The sequence below is a fragment of the Mobula hypostoma genome, chromosome 7 (genome assembly GCF_963921235.1).
Source record: "Mobula hypostoma chromosome 7, sMobHyp1.1, whole genome shotgun sequence".
Classification (NCBI taxonomy): domain Eukaryota; kingdom Metazoa; phylum Chordata; class Chondrichthyes; order Myliobatiformes; family Myliobatidae; genus Mobula; species Mobula hypostoma.
In genome coordinates, this window is record NC_086103.1 from 76,852,745 (window position 1) to 76,878,067 (window position 25,323).

General features: G+C 43.0%; 1 protein-coding gene across 1 annotated transcript in view; it reads left to right on the forward strand.

The window, feature by feature from the left end:
* Window positions 1–25,213, forward strand: part of shtn3 (shootin 3) — a 209,511-nt gene extending 184,298 nt beyond the window's left edge. Inside the window, exons 14-18 of the mRNA XM_063053651.1 lie at window positions 3,709–3,726; window positions 10,589–10,648; window positions 16,313–16,433; window positions 20,615–20,765; window positions 23,120–25,213. Coding sequence (XP_062909721.1) covers window positions 3,709–3,726; window positions 10,589–10,648; window positions 16,313–16,433; window positions 20,615–20,765; window positions 23,120–23,297 — 528 coding nt within the window. The 3' untranslated portion in view covers window positions 23,298–25,213. The remainder of the gene's footprint in view (window positions 1–3,708; window positions 3,727–10,588; window positions 10,649–16,312; window positions 16,434–20,614; window positions 20,766–23,119) is intronic.
* The last annotated feature ends 110 nt before the right edge of the window (window positions 25,214–25,323 follow it).

Genomic DNA, 25,323 nt, shown 5'->3' on the forward strand with positions numbered 1-25,323 from the left:
CACAACTACTGTGGGGTAGAAATGGCTCCAGGGTTCTTGCCCTCCTAGAGGTAAGAACAGTTTTAAAATGCAATGTAATTTTATGTTTGTACCATAAAAAAACCGTAAAACTGACCAGAGTAATGTTGCCAAATGTTGTCATTGAAATATCCAGGTTCCCCCAATGAGGTACGAAAAGTAATAGGAGCTAGAGTTAAACAGGATGATGTATTCAGTGTTGGATATCAATGCATTCAGAGCAGAAACAAATATAATTTTAAAAAACAGAGGATTTCTAGATAGGGGCTCTGAAGAAAGCCAAACCACTAAACCCCAGACCTCCTCAACACCTGTTCACTAACACCGATAGCGTGATTACCAATCACTTTTGAAAAAGTGTGCAGTTTAAAAAAACACAGGAAAACAACACTTAAACGGTGAATAAAGTGCACATATTTAATTTTGTTCTGCTTTTCTCTATTTATGATCAAAAAATAATGACTGAATAGATATATTTAATAATTAGAAATGCAGTCTACCCCCAGTCTCATATGTGCCCACTCCACCCACCACCTGTGTCATCTGACCAGCTTAGGCAAGTATCTTGTACTTACTGCCTGTTACACCGCTGGCACTCAGGGCAGCAATGATGGTCCTCCAATGTCATTACTGTTTCTGTAACAATTTTGTTTTTTGACCAGTCGGGGTTGTTAGCCCTGAGCTGAACCCCCAAATCTGGAGGACTAGTGGACCACTCTTAGTCTGGCCTCTGCCCTTTGACCTGTTTGGCATGGGTGACCCTCCCAAATGCCAAAGCACAAGGCCCTGACTCCAGCCAACATAGCTCTCTGGGTCAAGGAGTCACCCTATGACAAGGCTGTGGAGGAGTACCAAATACTGTACATAGGTACTTGGAGGAGGCAAGAACTTGCAGTGCATTTATTGGATTGTAATTCCAGTATTCATGTTATTTATTGTCAAATCTTCTTGTTTAAATTTTCATCAAGTGGCCGGAATAGTTTGCATGGTTTATTGGATTGTTACTTTAGTCTGCATTCTGTTACAAGGCAAAAAGTCGTCAACATTGGAAGAATCTTTCTACCCTTGCTCTTCTAACTAGCAGTTCTGCAAATAGTGCAGCAGTTTTTAATCACTTTTAGATAAATGTGTGAGCCCAAGGTTTCATTACAGTTAGTGGTACAGAGTTCAGAATGACAACAGGTTCACCAAACACTTCCACAAAAGTGAACAGTTAAAACCAGTTCAAAAAGAATCCACAGAGAGAGGTTGCCCTGAATTCTGTTGAACTAAAATTTGTACTTTGTCCAGCAGGGAGCACATGACTCTGGGTGTGGAGTCAGTAAAGTGATGATAGTACAGATACCAAGAATTAGACTACTGCATCTTACTATGTTAAGAGAAAAGATGGAGGACATTGAATAATGCTGTCAAAGTTGCGCTGAAATTACATTACATGATTAACCCTAGGTGTCACTGACTTTGGATAGAGGCATACACAATTTGAGCTTCTAACCTGTACTGTTCCCAGGCAGAATGCAGATCCTCAAGTCCTGATTTCCTAAGAGACTAGCACCAATTAAAGCAAGTTATTGCAGATGGAACTGGTGCCTTTTCTTCATAAAGGTGATTTTCTTTTGACTGCAAGAAGTCAGTCACAGCTTTGTGAAAGCCATGGCTAACTGTAGCAGAGGTGACAGGCTAATTGTGTTAGTAGCTCTGGAGAAAGAATGTTGAAGAGCTGGAGAGAAGGTAAAAGTCCTCTTCCCACAAGGGGACAGGCAACCCCTCAGGCAGATAGTCAAGTGACAGCATTCAACTGATTCTTTAGCACAAGTGAAGCACTTTTGCAAAAGTTTAATGACTTTGTATGTGTATTAAGGTCAGTAAAGATGTCACCAAACACATAGCTTAGCAACTGCACCAGTCAAAGCAACAAACTCTTCCGATCAGTACCTTACCAAATATTCTTACCTCCTGCTAGAGAGAGATCATCAAATTATGTATGTAGGTGGATAAGGGGAAATCAATTGGACCACTATCTGAATCTCTCGCTTATTCTTTGCAACTATATTTGTCATTTAAAGTAGTCCTTGGGGAACAAGGCGGTGGAATCCCTCAGAACAGGTAATATCCTAGTGATGTCAAACTGTAGGCACTGGGGTAAGAGCACCGATTTTGTTTCTACCATCAGGAATTCTGTTCAGCTGCTAGATGAGATGGGTTGGGTCAAATGTAGATCGGATTAGGCCAAATCTTTTTAAAACATGTTTTGATCGCTAGGCAGTTTGGTTTATTTTAGACATTGGGAAGTCTTTCTTGTTGGCTGAATGTTGGCTTCCATTATGAAGGGGAACATTAGCTGCAAACCATCCTCAGTTAGAATACTGTACTCATGAATGGTTCCAGTAGGCCACACTGCCTGATAATAAGCAAGTAATATGAGAGTGTTCGCTGACAGGACAAACTATTGTAATTGTCAACAGTGAAAATCAAGAATGGCGGATCTTGGAAATACGAAACAAAAAGAGGAAAAGCTGAAAACATTCAGCAGGTTAGTAAAGATCAGCGAGAAGAGAAACAGAGTTAACATTTTGATCCAAAAGTCACCAGAATCCATGTGATTCCAGACCTTTGACTTGAAATGTTACCTTTACTTCTCTTTTCACGGATCTTGCCTGACCTGCTGAGTGCATATGGCACTTGTTGTTTTTCCAGTTTAATTGTGAAACTAGATAGCTGGCCACGTGACATAAGCTTGTACATCTAAATACTTGTGGAAAAGAGGGAAGGACAATTCAGTAACTAGGTTGCATATGCAATATTAAATATTAACTTGACTCCATTGTAGAACTTTAGTCCATTTAAATGAAACTTGAAATTTATCTATCTGAAAAGTCAGTATTTTAAAAACGAAATCAAAGCTGGCGAACTCCAACACATCATGTTAAAGCTCCGATTACGCCATTTCTTGAGCACTCTCACTATTGACAGACAGGAGTAAAAACATCAGATATCTGGAAACGAGATTGATCCAGGAGCCGAGTATTCTGCAGGGAATCAGGCTTTGCCCCTGTCCTTTCACTATGCTTGTGGCCCTAGCTAATTTTCCCAGAACATTCATTTCAGTACAGTTCCCATCTCATTTCGGGAACACGGCTGGGAGCAGGAGAGAGCCATCAGGCACTTAGCTCAGGCCACTCATCTCCAAGGCAACTCAAGACATGAAGAATTGTTTTGAACCAGATATAAAAATCACAGGACTAAAGAAACATAATGCTTAACCTCCAATCAATTGAATTCCCTTTAGATCATTTAAGTTTTGCTTCACGTCCAATCTACATGCCCACTGATGTGCTTGGCTTACTTCAATTCGAGCTACAATGAAAAGGATGTAAAATTTATTGTGTAACACATTCTCATCACTAACTTTAATCCACCTGTTCCTCCATCACCACTGTCAAAAAATTTTGGAATAGTCTCCTGTACCCATGTTCAAACTTTGTTTAGTTTCTAGCATCAGAAATTCTATTCAGCAGACAACTGAGTTGGCTTGAGCCAAATGGCTACTTCTTGCCTGTTGTTGAGATTTATTTTTAAAACATGCTTTGATTACTGGGCAGTTTGTTTCATTTTAGACATTGGGAGATTTTTCACTGTGTATCTTTCCTCTTCATTCTTGCTGGCTGATTGATGGTTTCCATTCTGAAGAGGAACGTTAGCCACAAGGTAGGACTCCTGCACCTTCTGCTCCCCGTCTCTAAACCTGCCCAACCTCATGTTCTTGAAGCTCATCCTGCACAAACATACGACATTCGATTAAAAGTAGGTCATTTGTCCCCTAAAGCCTGCTCCACCATTTGTTAGATTCAGGTGATCTGATAAACTCCACATGCCTACCAATCAAACCCTTTCCATATCAAGAATCTATCTAACTCTGCCTTAAAAATATTGAGAAATTCTGCTTACAGTGTGATTTGAGGCTCCAAAGATTTGGGCTTTGTTTTAAGTAAACAACTGAAGTCATATATAAAGGAAAAGATCTGCACTTCATTTCCAAATATACTTTCTGAATCTATAATAAACAAGACCATAAGACACAGCAGCAAATCAGGTCATTTTCCCCAGAGCTATAATTGCTGTGAACCAATCGATCAAGCATCATCCATAAATTTGTTATATTGCTACTTTAATACTGGTTTTATGGCTGTCATGCATCTGAGTTGTGCTTCTGTACTGCTGGACATTGCTTGTACTGGCTGGTTACTTGATTTTATTTATTGTTTATTTATTTTATTTGTTGTTTTATAGCATTGAGTATGATGTTTTATAGCATTGAGTACGAGAGTTGCAAACTCATTTTCGCTGTATTGGTGCATGACAAATTGTACTATGCAATGACAATAAAAATATTTCATTTCATTTCATTCAGCCCATCAAATCTGTCACAACATTCAATCATGGCTGATCTGTTTTTCCTCACAACTCTATTCTCCTGACTTCTCCCTGTAACCTTTAATGCCCTCACTAATCAAGAACTTAATCTGCTTTAAATATACCCAGTGACTTGCCCTCCACAGCGGCCTGTGGCAATGGAGTCCACAGATTTTCCACTCTCTGGCTATAGAAATTCCTCTTCACCTCTGTTCTAAAAGGATGACTGTACCCTCTGATCCCAGACTCTCCCACTATTGGAAGCATTCTCTCCACGTCCACTCTGTCCATGCCTTACAATGTTTGGCATGTTTCAATGAAATCCCCCCCCCACCCCCGCAACTATTTCTTCGAACTCCAGTGAGTACAGGCCCAGAGCCACCAAACACTCCTCATATGTTAACCCCTTCATTCTCAGGATCATACCCGTGAGCCTCCTCTGGACCCTCTCCAATGCTAGCACATGCTTTCTTGATATGGAGCCCAAAAATTGTTCTCTGACCAATGCATCATGAAGCCTTAGCATTACAATGCTTTGATGTTCTTGTCCTCTAGAAATGAATGCTAACATTGATCTGGGGTTAAAGTCAGGCACTTGTAAAAATGGTGCGAGGAGTTTCATTATGGATTCAATTCTCCTGAAACCCTATCCAGCTACTCTGTGTGTGCATGTGTAAAGCTAGCAGGAATGCCTAATAAGGCAGCAGTGCCCTTACCACACGGGAATGGGGTGTGGCTGGAGAACTGAATTCCTTTGTCCAACATCTGCTAAATGTTAGAAAAAACAAAAAAACTCAAATGCTGTAAAGACAAAATATAAACTGCAAATGCTGGAAGTATTCAGCAGGTCAAGCTGCGTCAGTGGACAGAGAAAGAAAGAGTTCATGCCTTGTTGATGACCTCTCAATGCAATAATTTGTTTTATTTTGTTTTCCATGTGAAGGGATTGATTTGGAATGGGGAAGAATTTTGTGACGTTCTCCAAAATGAGGAATGGGAATATTGAGATGGTTTAGGTATTGGTAGCTCAGGGAATTATTACTCCAGGGCACTCTTTACCTGGCACAGGCCTGGCTCTGATCCAGAAGACTGTGGTCCTTCATTATTTCAGGAGTCAGACAGGGGTGATGCCAGGTGATTTCTCTATGGGATTCTTCTGTTCTGCAGATGGGTTTCTTTTTTTCCTAATAACTCTCCCACCTTAAAGATGTTAATTCATGGACTATAATTCCATTGGCCTGACTAGTCACATTATAGGTTTTTATTTGTGTTGGAACAGAAACAACAGCGTGCTGGTAGGCGATTCCAACAAGAGGATTACAGTTTACCATTCTCACCTCTAACTAGTAGAGGTAACCTGGTAATGGAAACTCTAAACTGTTTAGCTCATTGGCATCCAGTGTTTTTAACCACTTGTAACAGTGGAGAAGCCTTTTTGGCTCAGATTTAAGTTTAATGTATCTGAGGATAATTTTAAACTTAGAGTCCTTTTTTACCATTATGTGATGACCCTCTCCCTTCTTCAGAAATGGCTAGCTGCAGGGTCCGTAAACTGCTTTATCCTCCTTACTTACGATCAACTATACAGATTTATTCCTGAGCATAACTGCAGATATGGCTGATTCTTTATCTCCACACTTGAGAGTCTGGGTATGCTCTGAACTATCTGCAGCAGTGTTAAAGTCAATATTCTGAAAATAAAATGCACTGCCATCTGGTTGGAGTATCAAACTCACAAGGATCACTTGGGTCCTGATCCGTTAATAAAGGAGGCGGGAGACAAGCAGAAATATCATGATAAAATTAAAGACATGATCTCCTATGACGTGCTGAGGTAGGGCTCCATGCTTCAAATGTGCGGATATTTCACATGGTAGCTTGGGCTCAGCTGTCAATCAATGTCAAAGAGCCATGAGCTGCTTGGCATGCTGCTGCCTTATTTATGGATGCTCTGCTCTTCATAGGGATTAGTTCAGGGAATATAGCCTTTCAAATCACCCTCGCTTTGCTGGGGTTTTCGTGGCTATGTGAACTCCAATGTACATTTTCAAAAATCAGACTGCCTTGGTCAAAAAATATAAAAAGAATCTAAACTTTATCAATCAGTGGCTCTTTGAAGATACACATGGGGAATTTTCCTTTTTTTCTGGATTTTTATTCGATTTGTAAAAATAAGTAAACATTTTGTAATCCTATTCCAGGTTAAAAAAAGAAGTCTGATTAAAATAAATTGGTGGTGCCCATGAAAGAATACCATGGGGTAAAATCACGGGGAGCAGAGCCATACTAAGCTCTGACTGAGTGTAGGAAACAAAGTTTTAGTCATGGTAAAGAAGCGGTTTGCTGAAACAGCTGTACAGAGTTCTATTATTTTTTTTCTGGAGTGAGTAGCAGACGACATTCTTCCTGTTGGTTGATTTAATCTAATAGAAAGAGGTACGACTGAGCCCGTCAAACCTGTGGAAATCACATCCAGCATCACTTGTAAACTCTGGGATGCTTCCTGTATCCTGGACAACCACAGATGCAGGACGTGTCGTCAGTGGGAGCAGCTTGAGCTCTGGAGTTTTGGAGCTTAGGCAGGAGCTGATGCCACTACGGTGAACCTGCAAGGCTGTGTGTTTCATGAGTGGCATGTAAAAGGAGATGGTGATCCCGCAACTCAGAAGGACCCTGAAAGCATAGTCCAACTCGTATTCACTTCCGGGTGCTAATGTGGGAGGAATTCCACTGGAGAATGCTGTAACGGCATCACTCAGCTATAGAAAAGAGGAGAAAGGTCAAGAGAGCAATAGTGTTTGGAATTCTATAGTTGGGACAGAGGACAGCGGTCTGTGCTTTCAGAACTGATTCCAAGATAGTATGTGCCGGGATATCATTGAGCAACTGCTGAAAATTCTGGAAGGGGAATTCTGAAAATTCTTCCCTGCTGAGCACATGGTCCATAATAGTACCAATAATGTGGGTGAAAATGAGTGGGATCCAGCAAGAGGACTTTAAGAAGATATGAGACAGATTGAGAGATAGAACATCAGAGGTTGTTATTTCCAGTTTCTTGATTGTCGTGAGGCACATAGAGTATAAAAATAGCAAGAGAGAGCACAAATAAAAATGTGGCTGGAGCGATGGAGCTGGAGGGAAGGTTTCAGAATACTGGGATAGTGGAGACTGCAGAGTTGAAGCATGGAGCCCTACCTCACCAAATCACAGGAGATCATGACTTTAATTTTATCATGACATTTCTGCTAGTCTCTGCATGCCACAAAGATTGAACGTCAACCGACCTGGGATCGTTGACCTCCCAGAAATGTTGTCAGTGCTGTTTAGAGAGTTTTAAACAAGTCTAGCAGAGTTTGAGTTTGAGAAGGTAGCATTAGAAATTGCAAAAAAAAGAGAAGGAGCAAGATTTAAGACATTTTTAGGCAGGAGAAGATTAAGATAGAGGATAAGAAGGTCTATGAAAGAGTTATACAGAGTCCTGTTGACCATAAAAGGGCAGGAATAGGTTAATATTCCCAGATCCAGGGTGTTCACAAAATGTGGGGAAGGAGGAAAGGTAGGGAATAGCAGTAATGATGCTGGAGGATCTTGGGATGCCAGAGAACGGGAATGTCCTGGACAGATCAAGGGCAAAATCTATCTGTTTAGAGAACCAAACAGCAAAACTATAACTGAACAATGTAAAGGTACTTCAATTGTAGTTCAGGTACCTTCCCATGAGAATGAAAGGTTGGGAAATAAAAGCCAGAAAGTCTGAAGGGTATTGACAGATTAGATGGAGGGAAACTGTTGCTGCTAATGGAGGTACCAAGAATTGGGGCACATGGAGTAATTAGCCAAAGTCCCAAAAGAGACATGAGGAGAAAGCTTAGCTTATTCACAGGAATGGTTGAAGTCTAGAATCAACTGAAAGCAGGTGTGATTGTCGCATTCAAAAAGGAGCTGAGGAAGTGTCTAAAATGGAAGACATTGCACTGGGATGGGACCAGCTGTCTCTTACTGACACAGAACAAGTAACAACCCTATACTGAAGACATTCCTGCCTCACCATACAACACACATCAAAGTTGCTGGTGAATGCAGCAGGCCAGGCGGCATCTCTAGGAAGAGGTACAGTTGACGTTTCGGGCCGAGACCCTTCATCAGGACTAACTGAAGGAAGAGCTAGTAAGAGATTTGAAAGTGGGAGGGGCAGGGGGAGATCCAAAATGATAGAAGAAGACCGGGGGGGGGGGAGGGATGGAGCCAAGAGCTGGACAGGTGATTGGCAAAAGGGATATGAGAGGATCACCCCTTGTCCATCCTCTGGGTTTTTCCCCCCCTCCCCCTTTTCCTTCTCCCTGGGCCTCCTGTCCCATGATCCTCTCATATCCCTTTTGCCAATCACCTGTCCAGCTCTTGGCTCCATCCCTCCCCCTCCTGTCTTCTCCTATCATTTTGGATCTCCCCCTCCCCCTTCCACTTTCAAATCTCTTACTAGCTCTTCCTTCAGTTAGTCCTGACGAAGGGTCTCAGCCCGAAACGTCGACTGTACCTCTTCCTATAGATGCTGCCTGGCCTGCTGCGTTCACCAGCAACTTTGATGTTGCTTGAATTTCCAGCATCTGCAGAATTCCTTGTGTTTACCTGCCTCACCATAACCATTTTTTAACTCTGATTTCTGGAAGGGGTTTCAGTTGTCTTTATCAGATCAGTCAAGTATCTTTGATCTATTTTGAAATACAATGGAGATAAGCATGAGGAAAGATGAGTAAGACGTGGCTGATCCTCATGCACCATCACCAAGGCTCACCAAGGTCTATGAGACTTGGTCCCACTTTTGGAGTTACCTCCAGCAGCAGAGGCCCTGCCTCTAAAAGTGGCCCAAAGCTTCGAGAGTTGGTCCTTAGACCTGCAAGCTGTAAAAACCATGTGGGGTTGATATCTGTCCTGTAATGTTTCTGACAGTGTGGGACTTTATAACATTTGAACAATAATCTTTAAAAAAGTTAATTTTAAAACAAAAAAAAACTATAAACAGATAAATATTTTAAAATTAACTAAAGCCAAAAAATTGGGAAAGAAAAACTCACCTTCCTCTCATCTCAGAATGCCCATGTAAATCAATAGGATACTGCACTGTCAAATCCATCTGCAAGTCCAGGAATTCCTTACTAGAGAACATATGTGAGGGTATCTGGAACTTGCTGTCATACAAGCAGCTAATTGTTGGCAATTAGAACCCTGGTGCTAACCAGCAAAATTTGGCCCAGTATTACCATAGATGCTGCCTGACCTGCTGAGTTCCTCCAGTACTCTGTGTGTGTGTGTGTGTGTGTGTGTGTGTGTGTGTGTGTGTGTGTCTGTGTAAATATTACCATTGTTACACCCCATGGGCTAAGGCTGCAGGAGAAACTCTGACCCATAAATTAGTGCCACATGCAAGGTAAAACTCTGACGCCATGCATAGAACCAATAACAAGTGCAGCTCCCAGCTTTCACAGTCCTTCTGATTCAGTGCCCATCTTGGTTCTGCTGGGTACAAATGTAGAGAAGGCAAAAGAGTGGATATGTGCTTCTGAACATTGTACAGGGTTTAATACAATGTTGGCCTGAGTAAGAGTTAAATGTTCAACACTATTAGAATAGCATGCACTGCAAAGTAATATTAGATCTTTCCTCTAAGTATTTCATGTAAGCGTAATTTATTTGAATGGTGGTAGGTCTGGATGGATTATCGAAAAGAGGTAGAGAAATCAAATGGACTGAGGCGAGCATTCTAATTGAAACATTTCTAGATTCCAAGTGACAAATTACAGTTAGTAACTATAGGCAGTAAGCCCCAGAACAAGATGAGAAATGGCTTGCAACGTTCCTCATTTCTGTTCCTAGATTAAGCAATGCCTGTTGAACTGCAGATAGTTTCAATAGGAAGCTGAAACGTCCGGTGTAACCCTCTGAAGCACGGTGCCTAGATAAAGAGTAAGGCTGGAAGGAGGTTACTTAAGCCGAGGTGGCAGATGGGAGGCAGCTGTGCTGTGATGCAGAGAGGTATTAGCCTGGCCAGGGGATGCTGCTGAGGCTGGGGCAGACACTGCACGCCGTGTGGCTGAGGGGATGCAGCTTTGCTGCAAGACTATTATTCATACCTGCTGTGTGTTTGTTTTGATCCTGACAGCCACCGCCAGCGGATGAGAAGACGCAGGAGAGCGCCATGGATGAGCTGAAGGGGATCTTGGTAAAGTAGCAAACTGTTTTAACCCTTTCTTTGCCGGCACAGATTTAACCATTTTAATAAAAGTAAAAGTAGCACACTTTCCTCAACTTGAAATATCGACTGCCCGTTTCCCTCTACAGATGCTGCCTGACCTGTTGTTTTTCTCAAGCATTTTATTTTGATAGAATAAAACTCTGTGGTAATAAGAATGGATTCAGTTGAAGTGTTGTCTGCATATTTCAAGTGGACACCAAAGTTTAGAAATAGGATCCATTTCAGCCTGCTTTTTCAAATCCCACACAAAAGCAGTCATGCACACAAAATGCTGGAGGAACTCATTTCACAAAATGGGTGTTGTTTGGATTTCCAGCATCTGCAGATTTTCTCTTGCTTGCAAAAGCAGTTATACCCAGGTTAGGTCACGCCAGTGATCATTTCTGGGTGAAGTTGCATCCATCGTGGAATTAGCCCAGTCACTCCGTTAGTATGACTGACATCTTCCTAGTGGTGGTCGCACGCCTAAAGATGTCACAGCTCTTGAAACGCACATTCTCTTCATCGTCCTTTGTTCTTCCTTTATTGAAAGTCTGCACCATCACTGGATTTTCAGGTGTTAGTTTAAGTGTTGCAATGTAGCATTTTACACACAGCACCTGCCAGCCTCAGCTTTCAGTGTTGAGTAAACTGCTGCTTTCCCAGTTCATAGCCTTTTTGTTAAAGCTCATTACAACCTGCACGCAGCAATTGCTGGCCCCATGATCAGTCCACAACACGGTGTCACAGAAGTGCTTGTGTCACAGCCTTTCCTGCCATGTACCACGGTTGTCACGAAGAGGATTGGTAAGGTCCCCACTCATTCAGAGTCATACACGTTGGGAGCAGGCTCTTTGGACCCACTAGTCCATAGGCCAGTTAGGCCATTCGGCCCATCAAGTCTACTGCATCACAGTTGATCCATTTTCCCTCTCATGCCCCGACCAATCAATAACCTATCAACCTCTGCTTTAAATATATCCAGTCATCATCATAGCTTGTCACACCAGACAGCCAGCCACTCTAGTGTTGTTTGGTTGATGTTGAGCAGGTCAGTGTCAGTTAAATCAGGTGAGAGTGAGCAGTTGCGCAGAACGTGTTCAATGTTCTACACCCTTTCGCCACACTCACAGGATTCGCTGGTCTTTAAACCCCACTTCACCATATTGTCTCCCGTCCTACAAACTCCCGCTCTCGCTCTGTTGAGAGTGTACCACTTCCGTCTGTCAAGCAGTGCCCCGTCTGGTAACACTCCTGTGGGGTCTTGCACTGTATTGTTTGGTGGGGTTCTGGCTTCTGTTTGTTGCCAGAGGTCAATCCTGTATGTCTGGGGGGATGTTCCTCAATGACCTGCCCTCCACAGCCGCCTGTAGCAACGAACTCCCCAGATTCACCACTCTCACACCAAAGACATTCCTCGTCATCTCCATTCCCAAAAAAAAGTCCCTCGATTCTGAGGTTGTGTCCTCCCCCACCATAGGTAGCATCTACAGTGTAGGTGTTACCAAAAAAAAGTGTGAAATCCAACTTCTGGGGATTTACGAGCATTTGATAGCTGAGCCCGATTTTCCTTGCCCCACAACGCTGACAGAGGCAGGGACTGAAACCCCGTCATACTCAAAGTTCAGTGTGCTACTGCACTGAGCAACGAGTCACCTACACCCCCAACTCCACTGAATCATCCCGGCTCCCAGTCCCACCAATCATCCATCTGATGATCTCAAACCCACTCCTCTTCTTGCCAGCTCCTACCCATCCCAGCACACGATCCTACTGGCCTCAGCCACCCCTTGACTACCCTACCCACCGCCACTGCGCCAAAGACCAACAGCCTGCAGGAATTAGTCCATTAGTTCCTCAGGATCTCTGGTCACTGTCTCTGAATGAATACAGGAAACCTTCTGTGTCCTCGAAGTGCACACGGTCAGTTGTGTAAGACATTTTTGGCCTTGTACACAGGAGAATTTCAAGACAGGAATGCTTGGCACAAAGCCAACACAATTTCCCACTGCAGAGCAATGACTGTTCTGGTATCGTGGAATTCCCTAATGTCATAACTGCCTTTACATTCAGAATGAAGTGCAGAACAGCCTAATCAGCCAGTATGAATAATACCTAAATTTTAGCTGCTGGGTTGGTCCTATTCACCCTCCGTAGTCCGGTGGAAAATGTTGTACACCCCATTCTTTGTTTGACAGGGTTCCCATGACCTTCTAACAAGCTTGCAGCCCAAAGCAAGAACTGTGAGGCAATTTACCAAGATGATATACTCCCTTTCCTTACTGAAGCAAAACCCTACTTCCTACCATAATAAACACACACTGTATAGTAAAATTAAATCAATGACATGTGTTTGTATTATAATAAAAAAATAGAAATAGTAAATTAAACAATTCACAATTTTTCATTGTCATATAAACCAGGCTGTCTGCATGAGTCAGCCTGCAGGTAATCACCCCTGTTTAGCCACACAATGAAGCTGATGATCTAGACCCTCCAGCGCTGTTTTGAGTTAGATAGTTACAAATTCTCTGTATTACTTTCAGCAGGAGACCTTCAATAACAGGAAATCCCCTGAGGCCCAGCATTAGGGTGGCTCAGCAGTGTAGTGGTTAGCACAGCGCTTTACAGTACAGAAGACCCGGGTTCAATTCCTGCTACTGTCTATAAGGAGTTTGTGCGTTCTCCCTGTGAACACGTGGGTTTCCTCCGGGTGCTCTGGTTTCCTCCCACAGTCCAAAGACCTACCGATTGGTAGGTTAATTGGTCATTGTAAAGCGTCCGGTGATTAGGCTAGGATTAAATCGGGGATTGCTGGAGAAGGACTCAATGGATCTAGAGGGATGGTTCCTTGAGCAGACTGTCCAGACCATCACCAGATTTCACCAACAGGCACCAAGGTCTTCCTTGGCTGGCAGCGAGAGGGGTCCTCCCAATCAGGTGCTTCCTGCATGCCCAGAACAACTCTCCCACTGTGCACTGCCCCAGAGTGGACTGCAGTGGGGACAAGACAGTCACTCACCTCTTGGAGGGCTGTGCATTTGTGAAGAGGGTGTGGAGAAAGATTCAAGGCCTGTGTCCTGGTTCATCCTGAGCAGCTATGAGGCAGAGGACTCTCTGACCTACGGGCTCTTCCCATGAAGTGCTGCTGGATGACCATCAGCTCAATGGAAGACACCCTTTGGTCTGCCCGAAACTTGTTCTGCCTGCGCATTGAGCTGGCTGTAAAGGAATGCTGCCCGCTGACTACAGGAGTGTGTGCCAAGGAATGCACTGAAGCTCGGTGCAGCCACCACAAGGGCTCGGTGGGAGAAGGACCACAGTATAGGGTACCTCCACTTCTGGACAGGGAGGGATGAGAAAGACCCTCGATTATTGTAGTAGTACCACCCCAGGGGAGCACATGAGTGACGAATGTGCTGTTGGTTTTAAACAATGTAGTTCAACACTAAACATGTTGTCTGTGAATGTGGCAATGAAAAGGCAATACATGGTTTATTCTTGCAATTTTTGATTACAAAAACATTTATGAGGTATGAACATGGTTGTGGATCTCCCAGCATAGGAGACACATATTAACCAGATCCGTTATTCAGGCACAGCTTTGCACTTGAATAGCTGTGGATGAGGGAGGGCCAGGGGGCAGACAAGGGGCCCACTCCCTCTGATGGGGCGTCATGCCATTGGGAGTATTCACCCAGAACGGCGACTGTGTGTTCAGGAACCTCCACCGAAGTGATTGATTCACTTGCTCACAGGGGACAATTTGCCCGATGGTGCCTTTGCTCTGGCTGTCCTGAGAATCTTTGTCTAGGTGGGGATGGACTTCTTTAAGTGATCCTGGATCAGGCCTCACCCCTCCAATTAAGGCCCCCTTTGGAGTTCTAGGTCTCTGCTGGTCACTAACAGTAAAATTACATTTATGAAAATGAAGTTAATTGTGCTGCACACTGATCAGTGTCACTGAATGGGCTCAGTAGCTTCTAGCTCTGTTTGATTCCTAGACAGAATTCTGGACTATAATTTCTCAAAGATTACTTTGCATATTAAATATACCTGTTTTTGCATTTAGGTGTTAGAACTTTGATCATATAACACGTGAAAACATGATGCTACATGATAGAATTTCTAGGACTACATTCTTCCACATAGGTTCATCAGTATTATCTGTTCCTTTCTGGGACAGCTTTTGGCAGTCTTAGTAATCTGTAGCACGTGTGATGCACGTTGTGAGCAGTCCGGAAGGAACTCTCATCATGTAAAGGCCTCAAACTGTTGTGTCGTTTATAGAACATGTGAAAGCTAAATACCTGTTCCAGTCATAGCACAAGCTTTATCAGTTTGGATTTTTCAAGTCAACTTTAATTATCATTTAACCATACATGTATACCCATGAATACAGTCAAACGAGACAGCGTTACTCTGAGGTCAAGGTGCAAAACACAGTACCAACAGTCACACACAGCACAAAGCACGCATAGCACATAGAAGATAGCAAGTACATGTAAGATATCAGTAAAATACAGCCACATAAAAAAAAGTCCAGACCCTGAATCCATGAATGCCGCAGAAATCTGCAGTGGACCACAATACAGATTGTCTTCTGCTGAGCGAACATTAGGGGGCAGCACTGACTCCAGCCTGGACGCCGTGCCACATTGCCCAGTGGAGCACACTGACTTCAATGACTCTCCCCCGGCAGTTGTAAATAAGTGATATCTTGGCTTGAGGTCCTGAGTCCGTGAATGCCGTAGACCACAATACAGCTTGTCTTCTGCTGAGTGAATACTGGGTGGGGGGTGGGGCAGCACTGACTCCAGCCTGGACATCCCCTCCCCCCCAGAGGAACACACCAGCTTCAGCACCGGTCTCCTGGCGGCTGTAAACAGGTAGACTGCAGCTTGAGGCCTAGTCCTTGCTACGACCGAGGCCTCAGAGCTCCCCTGCCATTCCTCCGCTGTCCAATAAATCAGTGAATCGATGTCCAAAGGAGTATTGCAATCACAAAAAAAAGCAACCAAGACAGTCACTTGCTATTAGACTGCCCGCCCCCTTTTGCTTGGACACTTGGGACAAACTTTATCTCCATGGATAACTCTTCATCTGCCATTGAGTTGAGTCTAATGCAAGGCGCATGCCTGAGTCCATGGCAAACTAACGACTCTACAGCTAACCATATTAACTTACTCCATTGAAGGAGAACAGGAAGTTAAACTGATGAAATAAACAACAGCTTATTTCTCCCAATCAAAACAGGGTATTTTTTGCCAGAAATTCAAGGAATGAAAAATAATCAAACGGCAAATGAATGTGCTTCAGTTCAGTTTTGGTTCACATGCCACAAAATTGTCAGCAGATTTGATGATAATAGAATTACCAATAATGGAATAATGTTGCCACTCAGAATAGCTGTTCCACCGTAGGGGTAGCACAAAATCCTGCATTGAGTCATATCGCAACATGAGGTTTTTCTCTTATAAAACTCATAAGCAGCAATATCTTTGTCTCTGCTACAAATGGTTTTATATACTATATTCATATATTTCTACCTAAACATAAATTTGCATGCTTAAACCTTGCAATAATGAACTAGGTACATTGAGGTTATCCTGAATAATGCTTAGTGCATACTGCTGTGGTGTCTGCCAACAGGACTCGATGAAGAAAAGCCCAAGTCGAGGGTTTCCAGATGCGGGTCACAACAAGACAGAGAATGAGCTGGAGGTTGTCCTGAGGCGGAGACGGAAGCAAACTTCGGATTACAGTCCTAAAGGTGCTGAGATGTTAATCCTGAGTATTTACTTAATCAACTCAGATAACAGCAACATACAAGCTCGGTTATCTGTGGCTGAAGGTTCAACTGTTAACTCACAGCAATGTCAGGACAAATCCAGGGCAAGCATTAAAAAGGGCCACTTTTCAACATAATTGTATAAGGGCTAAGAGAGTTGTAAAAGAGCGCCTGAAGGCTTTGTGTGTCAATGCAAGGAGCGTTCGTAATAAGGTGGATGAATTGAATGTGCAGATTGTTATTAATGATTATGATATAGTTGGGATCACAGAGACATGGCTCCAGGGTGACCAGGGATGGGAGCTCAACGTTCAGGGATATTCAATATTCAGGAGGGATAGACATGAAGGAAGGGGAGGTGGGGTGGCGTTGCTGGTTAAAGGAGAGATTAACGCAATAGAAAGGAAGGACATAAGCCGGGAAGATGTGGAATCGATATGGGTAGAGCTGCGTAACACTAAGGGGCAGAAGACGCTGGTGGGAGTTGTGTACAGGCCACCTAACAGTAGTAGTGAGGTCGGAGATGGTATTAAACAGGAAATTAGAAATGTGTGCAATAAAGGAACAGCAGTTATAATGGGTGACTTCAATCTACATGTAGATTGGGTGAACCAAATTGGTAAAGGTGCTGAGGAAGAGGATTTCTTGGAGTGTATGCGGGATGGTTTTTTGAACCAACATGTCGAGGAACCAACTAGAGAGCAGGCTATTCTGGACTGGGTTTTGAGCAACGAGGAAGGGTTAATTAGCAATCTTGTCCTGAGAGGCCCCTTGGGTAAGAGTGACCATAATATGGTGGAATTCTTCACTAAGATGGAGAGTGACATAGTTAATTCAGAAACAAAGGTTCTGAACTTAAAGAGGGGTAACTTTGAAGGTATGAGACGTGAATTAGCTAAGATAGACTGGCAAATGACACTTAAAGGATTGACGGTGGATATGCAAAGGCAAGCATTTAAAGGTTGCATGGATGAACTACAACAATTGTTCATCCTAGTTTGGCAAAAGAATAAATCAAGGAAGGTAGTGCACCCGTGGCTGACAAGAGAAATTAGGGATAGTATCAATTCCAAAGAAGAAGCATACAAATTAGCCAGAGAAAGTGGCTCACCTGAGGACTGGGAGAAATTCAGAGTCCAGCAGAGGAGGCCAAAGGGCTTAATTAGGAAGGGGAAAAAAGATTATGAGAGAAAACTGGCAGGGGACATAAAAACGGACTGTAAAAGCTTTTATAGATATGTAAAAAGGAAAAGACTGGTAAAGACAAATGTAGGTCCCCTGCAGACAGAAACAGGTGAATTGATTATGGGGAGCAAGGACATGGCAGACCAATTGAATAATTACTTTGGTTCTGTCTTCACTAAGGAGGACATAAATAATCTTCCAGAAATAGTAGGGGACAGAGGGTCCAGTGAGATGGAGGAACTGAGCGAAATACATGTTAGTAGGGAAGTGTTGTTAGGTAAATTGAAGGGATTAAAGGCAGATAAATCCCCAGGGCCAGATGATCTGCATCCTAGAGTGCTTAAGGAAGTAGCCCAAGAAGTAGTGGATGCATTAGTGATAATTTTTCAAAACTCGTTAGATTCTGGACTAGTTCCTGAGGATTGGAGGGTGGCTAATGTAACTCCACTTTTTAAAAAAGGAGGGAGAGAGAAACCGGGGAATTATAGACCGGTTAGCCTAACGTCGGTGGTGGGGAAACTACTGGAGTCAGTTATCAAGGATGTGATAACAGCGCATTTGGAAAGCGGTGAAATCATCGGACAAAGTCAGCATGGATTTGTGAAAGGAAAATCATGTCTGACGAATCTCATAGAACTTTTTGAGGATGTAACTAGTAGAGTGGATAGGGGAGAACCAGTGGATGTGGTATATTTGGAGTTTCAAAAGGCTTTTGACAAGGTCCCACACAGGAGATTAGTGTGCAAACTTAAAGCACACGGTATTGGGGGTAAGGTATTGGTGTGGGTGGAGAATTGGTTAGCAGACAGGAAGCTAAGAGTGGGAATAAACGGGACCTTTTCAGAATGGCAGGCGGTGACTAGTGGGGTACCGCAAGGCTCAGTGCTGGGACCCCAGTTGTTTACAATATATATTAATGACTTGGATGAGGGAATTAAATGCAGCATCTCCAAGTTTGCGGATGACACGAAGCTGGGCGGCAGTGTTAGCTGTGAGGAGGATGCTAAGAAGATGCAGGGTGACTTGGATAGGTTGGGTGAGTGGGCAAATTCATGGCAGATGCAATTTAATGTGGATAAATGTGAAGTTATCCACTTTGGTGGCAAAAATAGGAAAACAGATTATTATCTGAATGGTGGCCGATTAGGAAAAGGGGAGGTGCAACGAGACCTGGGTGTCATTATACACCAGTCATTGAAAGTGGGCATGCAGGTACAGCAGGCGGTGAAAAAGGCGAATGGTATGCTGGCTTTTATAGCGAGAGGATTCGAGTACAGGAGCAGGGAGGTACTACTGCAGTTGTACAAGGCCTTGGTGAGACCACACCTGGAGTATTGTGTGCAGTTTTGGTCCCCTAATCTGAGGAAAGACATCCTTGCCATAGAGGGAGTACAAAGAAGGTTCACCAGATTGATTCCTGGGATGGCAGGACTTTCATATGAAGAAAGACTGGATGAACTGGGCTTGTACTCGTTGGAATTTAGAAGATTGAGGGGGGATCTGATTGAAACGTATAAAATCCTAAAGGGATTGGACAGGCTAGATGCAGGAAGATTGTTCCCAATGTTGGGGAAGTCCAGAACGAGGGGCCACAGTTTGAGGATAGAGGGGAAGCCTTTTAGGACCGAGATTAGGAAAAACTTCTTCACACAGAGAGTGGTGAATCTGTGGAATTGTCTGCCACAGGAAACAGTTGAGGCCAGTTCATTGGCTATATTTAAGAGGGAGTTAGATATGGCCCTTGTGGCTAAAGGGATCAGGGGGTATGGAGAGAAGGCTGGGGCGGGGTTCTGAGTTGGATGATCAGCCATGATCATAATAAATGGTGGTGCAGGCTCGAAGGGCCGAATGGCCTACTCCTGCACCTATTTTCTATGTTTCTATGTTTCTATGTCTTCGATAAGAGCAATGTTCGTAGTGTAAATAGTAATGTTATAGCTATATCATTTTGACTTCCCATACACAGTCATAGAAGCTTATTGTCCCCATTAAGTTATTTCAACCTCTCATTACATAGACTTTGATTAATATGCTGATAACTTTGTTCTACATATACCACTCTAATCTTATCTCCTACTGAAAACTAAGCTTTCCCTCTCTTCGACAGATTAGGTTTGCAGACCTGAAATGTTGACAGTTTCTCTTTTCAGCAGATTCTACCTGACCCGATGTTTCTCTGCCTTTTCTTCTTTTACTTCAGATTTCCAGCATCTGCAGTTCTTTTTTGATTTTAATATTTTTTGAAGCTGTGACTTCTCTTACATTGATGATAGTGTATAGTTGATATCCATCACGATCTAATTGTACTCCTTCCCACCACCGCTATCACGGCACCACCTCGTGTGAGACAGTGGCCAATGGACTTCAGTGTAGGGAAATGTGAGGGACTATGTCTTAAGGCTGATTTACACTTGGGCGTACGGGCAACACTGTAGCCTACACCGTAGGCCTGATTCACACTTTTGTGTAGTCCTACGCCGTAGCGAGCATGCGTAGTTGTGTCTGCGTCGCCCTGCAATTCACCGCCAAAATGCTAGTTGACGGTGGAGTTTCTGTGCCACTGTGTTGAGTTTCTTTGTGACAGACATGGACAAGGAAATGCATTTCAAATATTTTCAGATGTCGGCAGGTAGATTTGACGATTTGGTTCATCGTCTCCAACCACTTATTTCGCATCAGTGTACAGACATGGTGGAGAACAGCAACCGGAAATGCGTAGGAGGAAATGCGACGCTACCAAGCAGACCAATCACAGTTGTTGCGGTCTGCGTCACCACGACGTGTGAGTTACATATTTGGGGAGGTGCATGTCACCCTACGGTGTAGGGTATGCGGTACCTACGGCGTACATTTGACCCACAAGTATAAATTGGGCTTAAGACTTCAAAGAGAGAGAGAATAGAATCCATGGACGCTGATATTTGTTGTCAATTGTAAATCAGTTTTAATGAGGAATATTTGTCCTCTTCTATCTTTAGCAGATGGAAATGACACAGATGCCAGTGATTCCACCTCTTCCAAATCCCTCAGCCTGAAGGACAGCGATGAAAGGAAAAGTGATAATCTGGAGTCCAGCCCCGTGCTGCAGGGTCCAGTAACTGCAGACCATGAAAGCAGCATTTCCGGAAGGTAAAGCTGGGGGTGAACCTGCTTCTCCTGCTGATGCAAACATGCACACTTTAACCCTTGTTTAAACCCTTCTTTAAGTCGATTCTGGTCAGTGAAGAAAAGCAGTTCTGAGCAGCAAGTACTCATTGTCCATTTGAGTTTGCAACTGATTTGTCTTCCAACAAAATTTTCTTGTTCATTTTAAACTTTTCCTTGTGTAGTATCAAAATTACACTGTAGTTAGGTGACAGTGCTGTCTGTATATGTTGAACTACACACTTCACAGCCTTAGTGTTCTTTGCTCGCTGAGAGCTTGTGTGAGTCTTAGGTATTCCGGTAATACGACCCTTCAGGAGGGATGGATGATGGGGGTATAAATACCATCGGACTAGACATGCCCGGGCATCATCCCCGACGAAGATGGCAGAGTTTGTCATCGAAATGTTGGTTATAATCAATACCTGTACCTGGCTGGAAGCCTGAGAAGAGTTTATTTTTCAGATTTTATAAACTTGTATTCCCCCTAGAAAGCACGATAGGTGAAAGCAGAAATAACTAGAAGATATACATAGGTAACTGGATGGGCAAAACTCTGGAAAATGGCTTTCCATATCAGCAAATGTGAGGGTGTATGCCCTGGATCTAGAGGAGGGATTGTACAATGAGAATTATATATCCTTTTTTATCACTGCCGGCATAGGAGTCTGTAGCTCACTGTAGCTGGTGTAGGTCTCTCTGCTTTGTGTTGTGGCCCCCTCTTTCAATGAATGTCAGTGATTTTGGAGGATGGTATTGTTGTTCTGTGTTTATGGATTGGACTATTGCATTGATGGACTGTGAGCTTTTTATGGTTTTTATATTCAGTGTTTTTTATTATCCGTTCCTTTGCCATTTTGTTGTTCGAGGGGAGGGGGCTTGTTCCTGTTGTGTTCTGTTAGTTTTTTTGTGTGGGGGAGGGGTTGCTTTTGTGGGTCGCTGCTCTTATTCCGTTTTGTGGTGTTGGTGATCGGGGCACCGTTCTTTTTTGTGCCGGGGGGGGTGGGTTTAATGTTTCTCTCTGAACAACTTTCATGTTCTTTCTTTGTTTCGTGGCTATCTGGAGAAGACAAATTTCAGAGTTGTATGTGGATATATGCTTTGATAATAAATTAACCTTTGAATCTTTGATATTCCCTGGAATTGAGAAGACTAAGGACCATTTTGAGGTTTTTTCAAGGAGAAATAGCAATGAAGCCAGGAAATTACTTCAACAGTTTTGGAAATCTGAGACTACTGGAGCGAGTTAGATCTTGCAGAAATAATATTAGGAAACAGTTGAAAGCACAAAGAAACACCCTTCCACAGAAAACATTGATGCTGGTTCAACTGTTAACTTTAAATCAGGAGTTGTTAGATTTTGTTAACCAAAGACATTGAGGAATATGAAGCGAGGATGGACAAATGGAGATGAGTCAGGGATTAGATTTGATCTGACTGAATAGCAGAAGAGATGCATTGAGTTAAAAGGTCTCCTCCTGCCTTAACAAATATAGAAGATTTAGCAGTAGATTTAAATCCAGGTATTTAAAATGAGAAGGTGGTTTTGACTGGGTGAATAATATGTAATTGTTTCCTTTGGGAGTGGAATCTAGGGTCAGAGAGTAGAAGCTGATGATTAGACCCAGAATATTCAGGAGTAAAATCGGGAAAGGTGGTGGGAATTTGAAACTCTATCCTCTAAAAGATCACAAGTTCTGGGAGAGGTTGAGTCTGATTTATCATTAACTCATTGTGACGCACAAACATCACAGTTCTGTCTCTGTCCTCTTCATCCGACCTGGAACATCTAGCAGTCAAATGTCCTCCATTTTACCTGTCGAGGGAGTTTTCCGCCTTCACCCTGGTGGTGGTGTACATTCCCCTTCAGGCCAACGTCAGGCAGGTACTGGAGGAGCTAAGCAACATAATTTGCAGGTACAAAACTGCACACCCTAATACCTTTCCTGTTAGGGAGATTTCAACAGGTCAGTTTGACGAAGACATATGCCAGTGATGGTAAACCTGATTCTGATTCTGACTCTGAGAACAGAAACTTTTGACAGAAAGATTAGGTCTCTGATTGGTAAGATTATCAAAATAAATCAAGCAAATGTCGCTGGCTGAAGTAATGATCGCAATATGACCTAAGAAGTAATAACAAGCCAGGCTTAACGGATGAATGGTTCATTACAGAGAAGCATTGTTCTCCCATACCTCAGCTCAGTGCTGCCTCCTAATGACACATGTCGCACCTCTCACAGGATCACAAAGACATAATATTTACATTAGCTTACCTATAGAAATGCAACTTGCTTATAGCTTTGTCTTTTTCTAATCATTCTCCTTTCTCTTTTCAGCTCTGAAGAAACGAAGCGGAAATGTATCACTAAACACGAAAATATTGAACCCCAGGGTATCCTTATAAGCATGAATGGCCAGTCAGTATCACCTGACCAAAGAACCACCCCTACTCAGGGCCAGAACAACTTGAAGAGTCAAAGCACAGTTCAAGAAAGCATTGATGAAGATTGTTAACAGCAGTAATGAGGTGTTGTTGTCAAGGAGTTTGTAGTTATTGTTGAAAATGATAACCTGTCCACCTCACCAGAACACCTTTAGCACTGATGTGGAGGTTGAAAAGCAAAATGGCTGGCATGCATGACCTGGTGAGGTAGCATCCTGAGAACATTCAGTCTTACTCACAATTCAGCAGGAGAGAAATGTAAAGTCATTTAAATATAATTCCTGTTCTCTCCATAATAATATTTACTTTTTTTCTACCGTAAGTGAGTAGAAAGTCATAGGCTGGAACATGCAAAGAGGAATTTCAAACGTACATTCCCAATGGCTTCCACAGCTGATGACATATACACTCGACGTCACTACCTCTATTGAGGGAAGCTTTACAGATATTTTAACATTCACAGATGCACATCTGGCTGTTGCCTTGAGAGAGCCCTGTTTTATTCTTCATTTTATTAGTTTCATCACCTTTAATAAAGATTTAGGCATCAACATTAGTCACAGCTAACTACAAATTCAACCAAGACCACCATTAGAAATTCATTCGGATGTAATCCTCAGAACCCCTGTACCTATTTCCATCCCTTCCTATTGCTTTTTAAACATGAACAATAACTGATAGAAGACAGCGTTTTTATGATACTAAAGATGTATAACTTGTTTCCTGAATTCGGTTGAGCTAAGCCAAACAGGAGCTCCCTTGATCTTCCTTGAAGGTATAGTGCAACATTTCAGAGTCATCCTTTGGTTATAGGCCAAAAGTACTCTAACTGCAAACTGTTAAACAGGTTAGTATTCTAACTTCACACAGTTGGACAGGTTAGTGGAATTGATAAACATAATATTGGTGGAACTCCCTTATTATATCATTCCTGTAAAACTTATCCCCTGGATCTTAATGCTGAACCAAGTTTATATATTTGCTGTACATTCTGTTGAAAGCCTCACAGGGAAGCCAGGTAGTGTAGTGGTTAGCACGATGCTATTGCAGCTCAGGGTGTTGGAGTTTGGAGTTCAATACCGACGTCCTTTGTAAGGAGTCTGTACGTCCTCCCACGGTATGCATGGTTTTCTCCGGGTGCTCTGATTTACCGTACCGGTTGGTAGGTTAATTGGTCATTGTAAATTGTCCCAGGATTAGGTTATGGTTAAATCGGGGAGTTGTTGGTGGTTGCTGGGCAGTGTGACTCAAAGGGCTGGAAGGGTCTATTCCACCCTGTATCTCTAAATAAGTAAAAATAAGCGTGTCATTAAAGATTCCTGACGAAGGGTCTCGGCCTGAAACGTCGACTGCGCCTCTTCCTATAGATGCTGCTTGGCCTGCTGCGTTCACCAGCAACTTTGATGTATGTTGCTTGAATTTCCAGCATCTGCAGAATTCCTGTTGTTTGTGTCATTAAAGAGAAGCATTGTTCTCCCATACCTCAGCTCAGTGCTGCCTCCTAATGACACATGGTTGCTGTTGCACCTCTCACGGTATCACTAAAACACAGTAGTCTCTGCAGATTTAATGTGACAATGTAACTTTGATGAGCAGAAGAAGTGGGGAACTGGAGTAAATAGAAACTGAACTGGGACTTACTTGGGTCTCAGGGTTTTCATGTCACAGGTCATTCCCGAGCTGAGAGGCAGAATAACAATCAGAAAAAGAAATTTCCTTTCAGGTGTAGCTTTACTGATGCATGAATGGTAAAGGCTACTGCTGTCCTAGAGTTACACTTATATTCAAATGAGAAAGAACAAATGCATACCTGAACACTGCTCAAGCCCACCAGGGAATGTAAACTAACCTTGCTAAAGGCTACATACTTATGCAGAACAACAAGAGAAAATCTGCGGATGCTGGACATCCAGGCAACACACGCAAAGTGCTGGAGGAAGTCAACCCTCCCCCTCCCAGTTTCACCTATCACCTTGTGTTTCTCTCTCCCTTCCCCCACCTTCTAACTCTACTCCCCACCTGTTTTCTCTCCAGCCCTGCTGAAAGGTCTCCTCCCAGAACATCGACTGTACTTTTTTCCATAGATGCTGCCCGGCC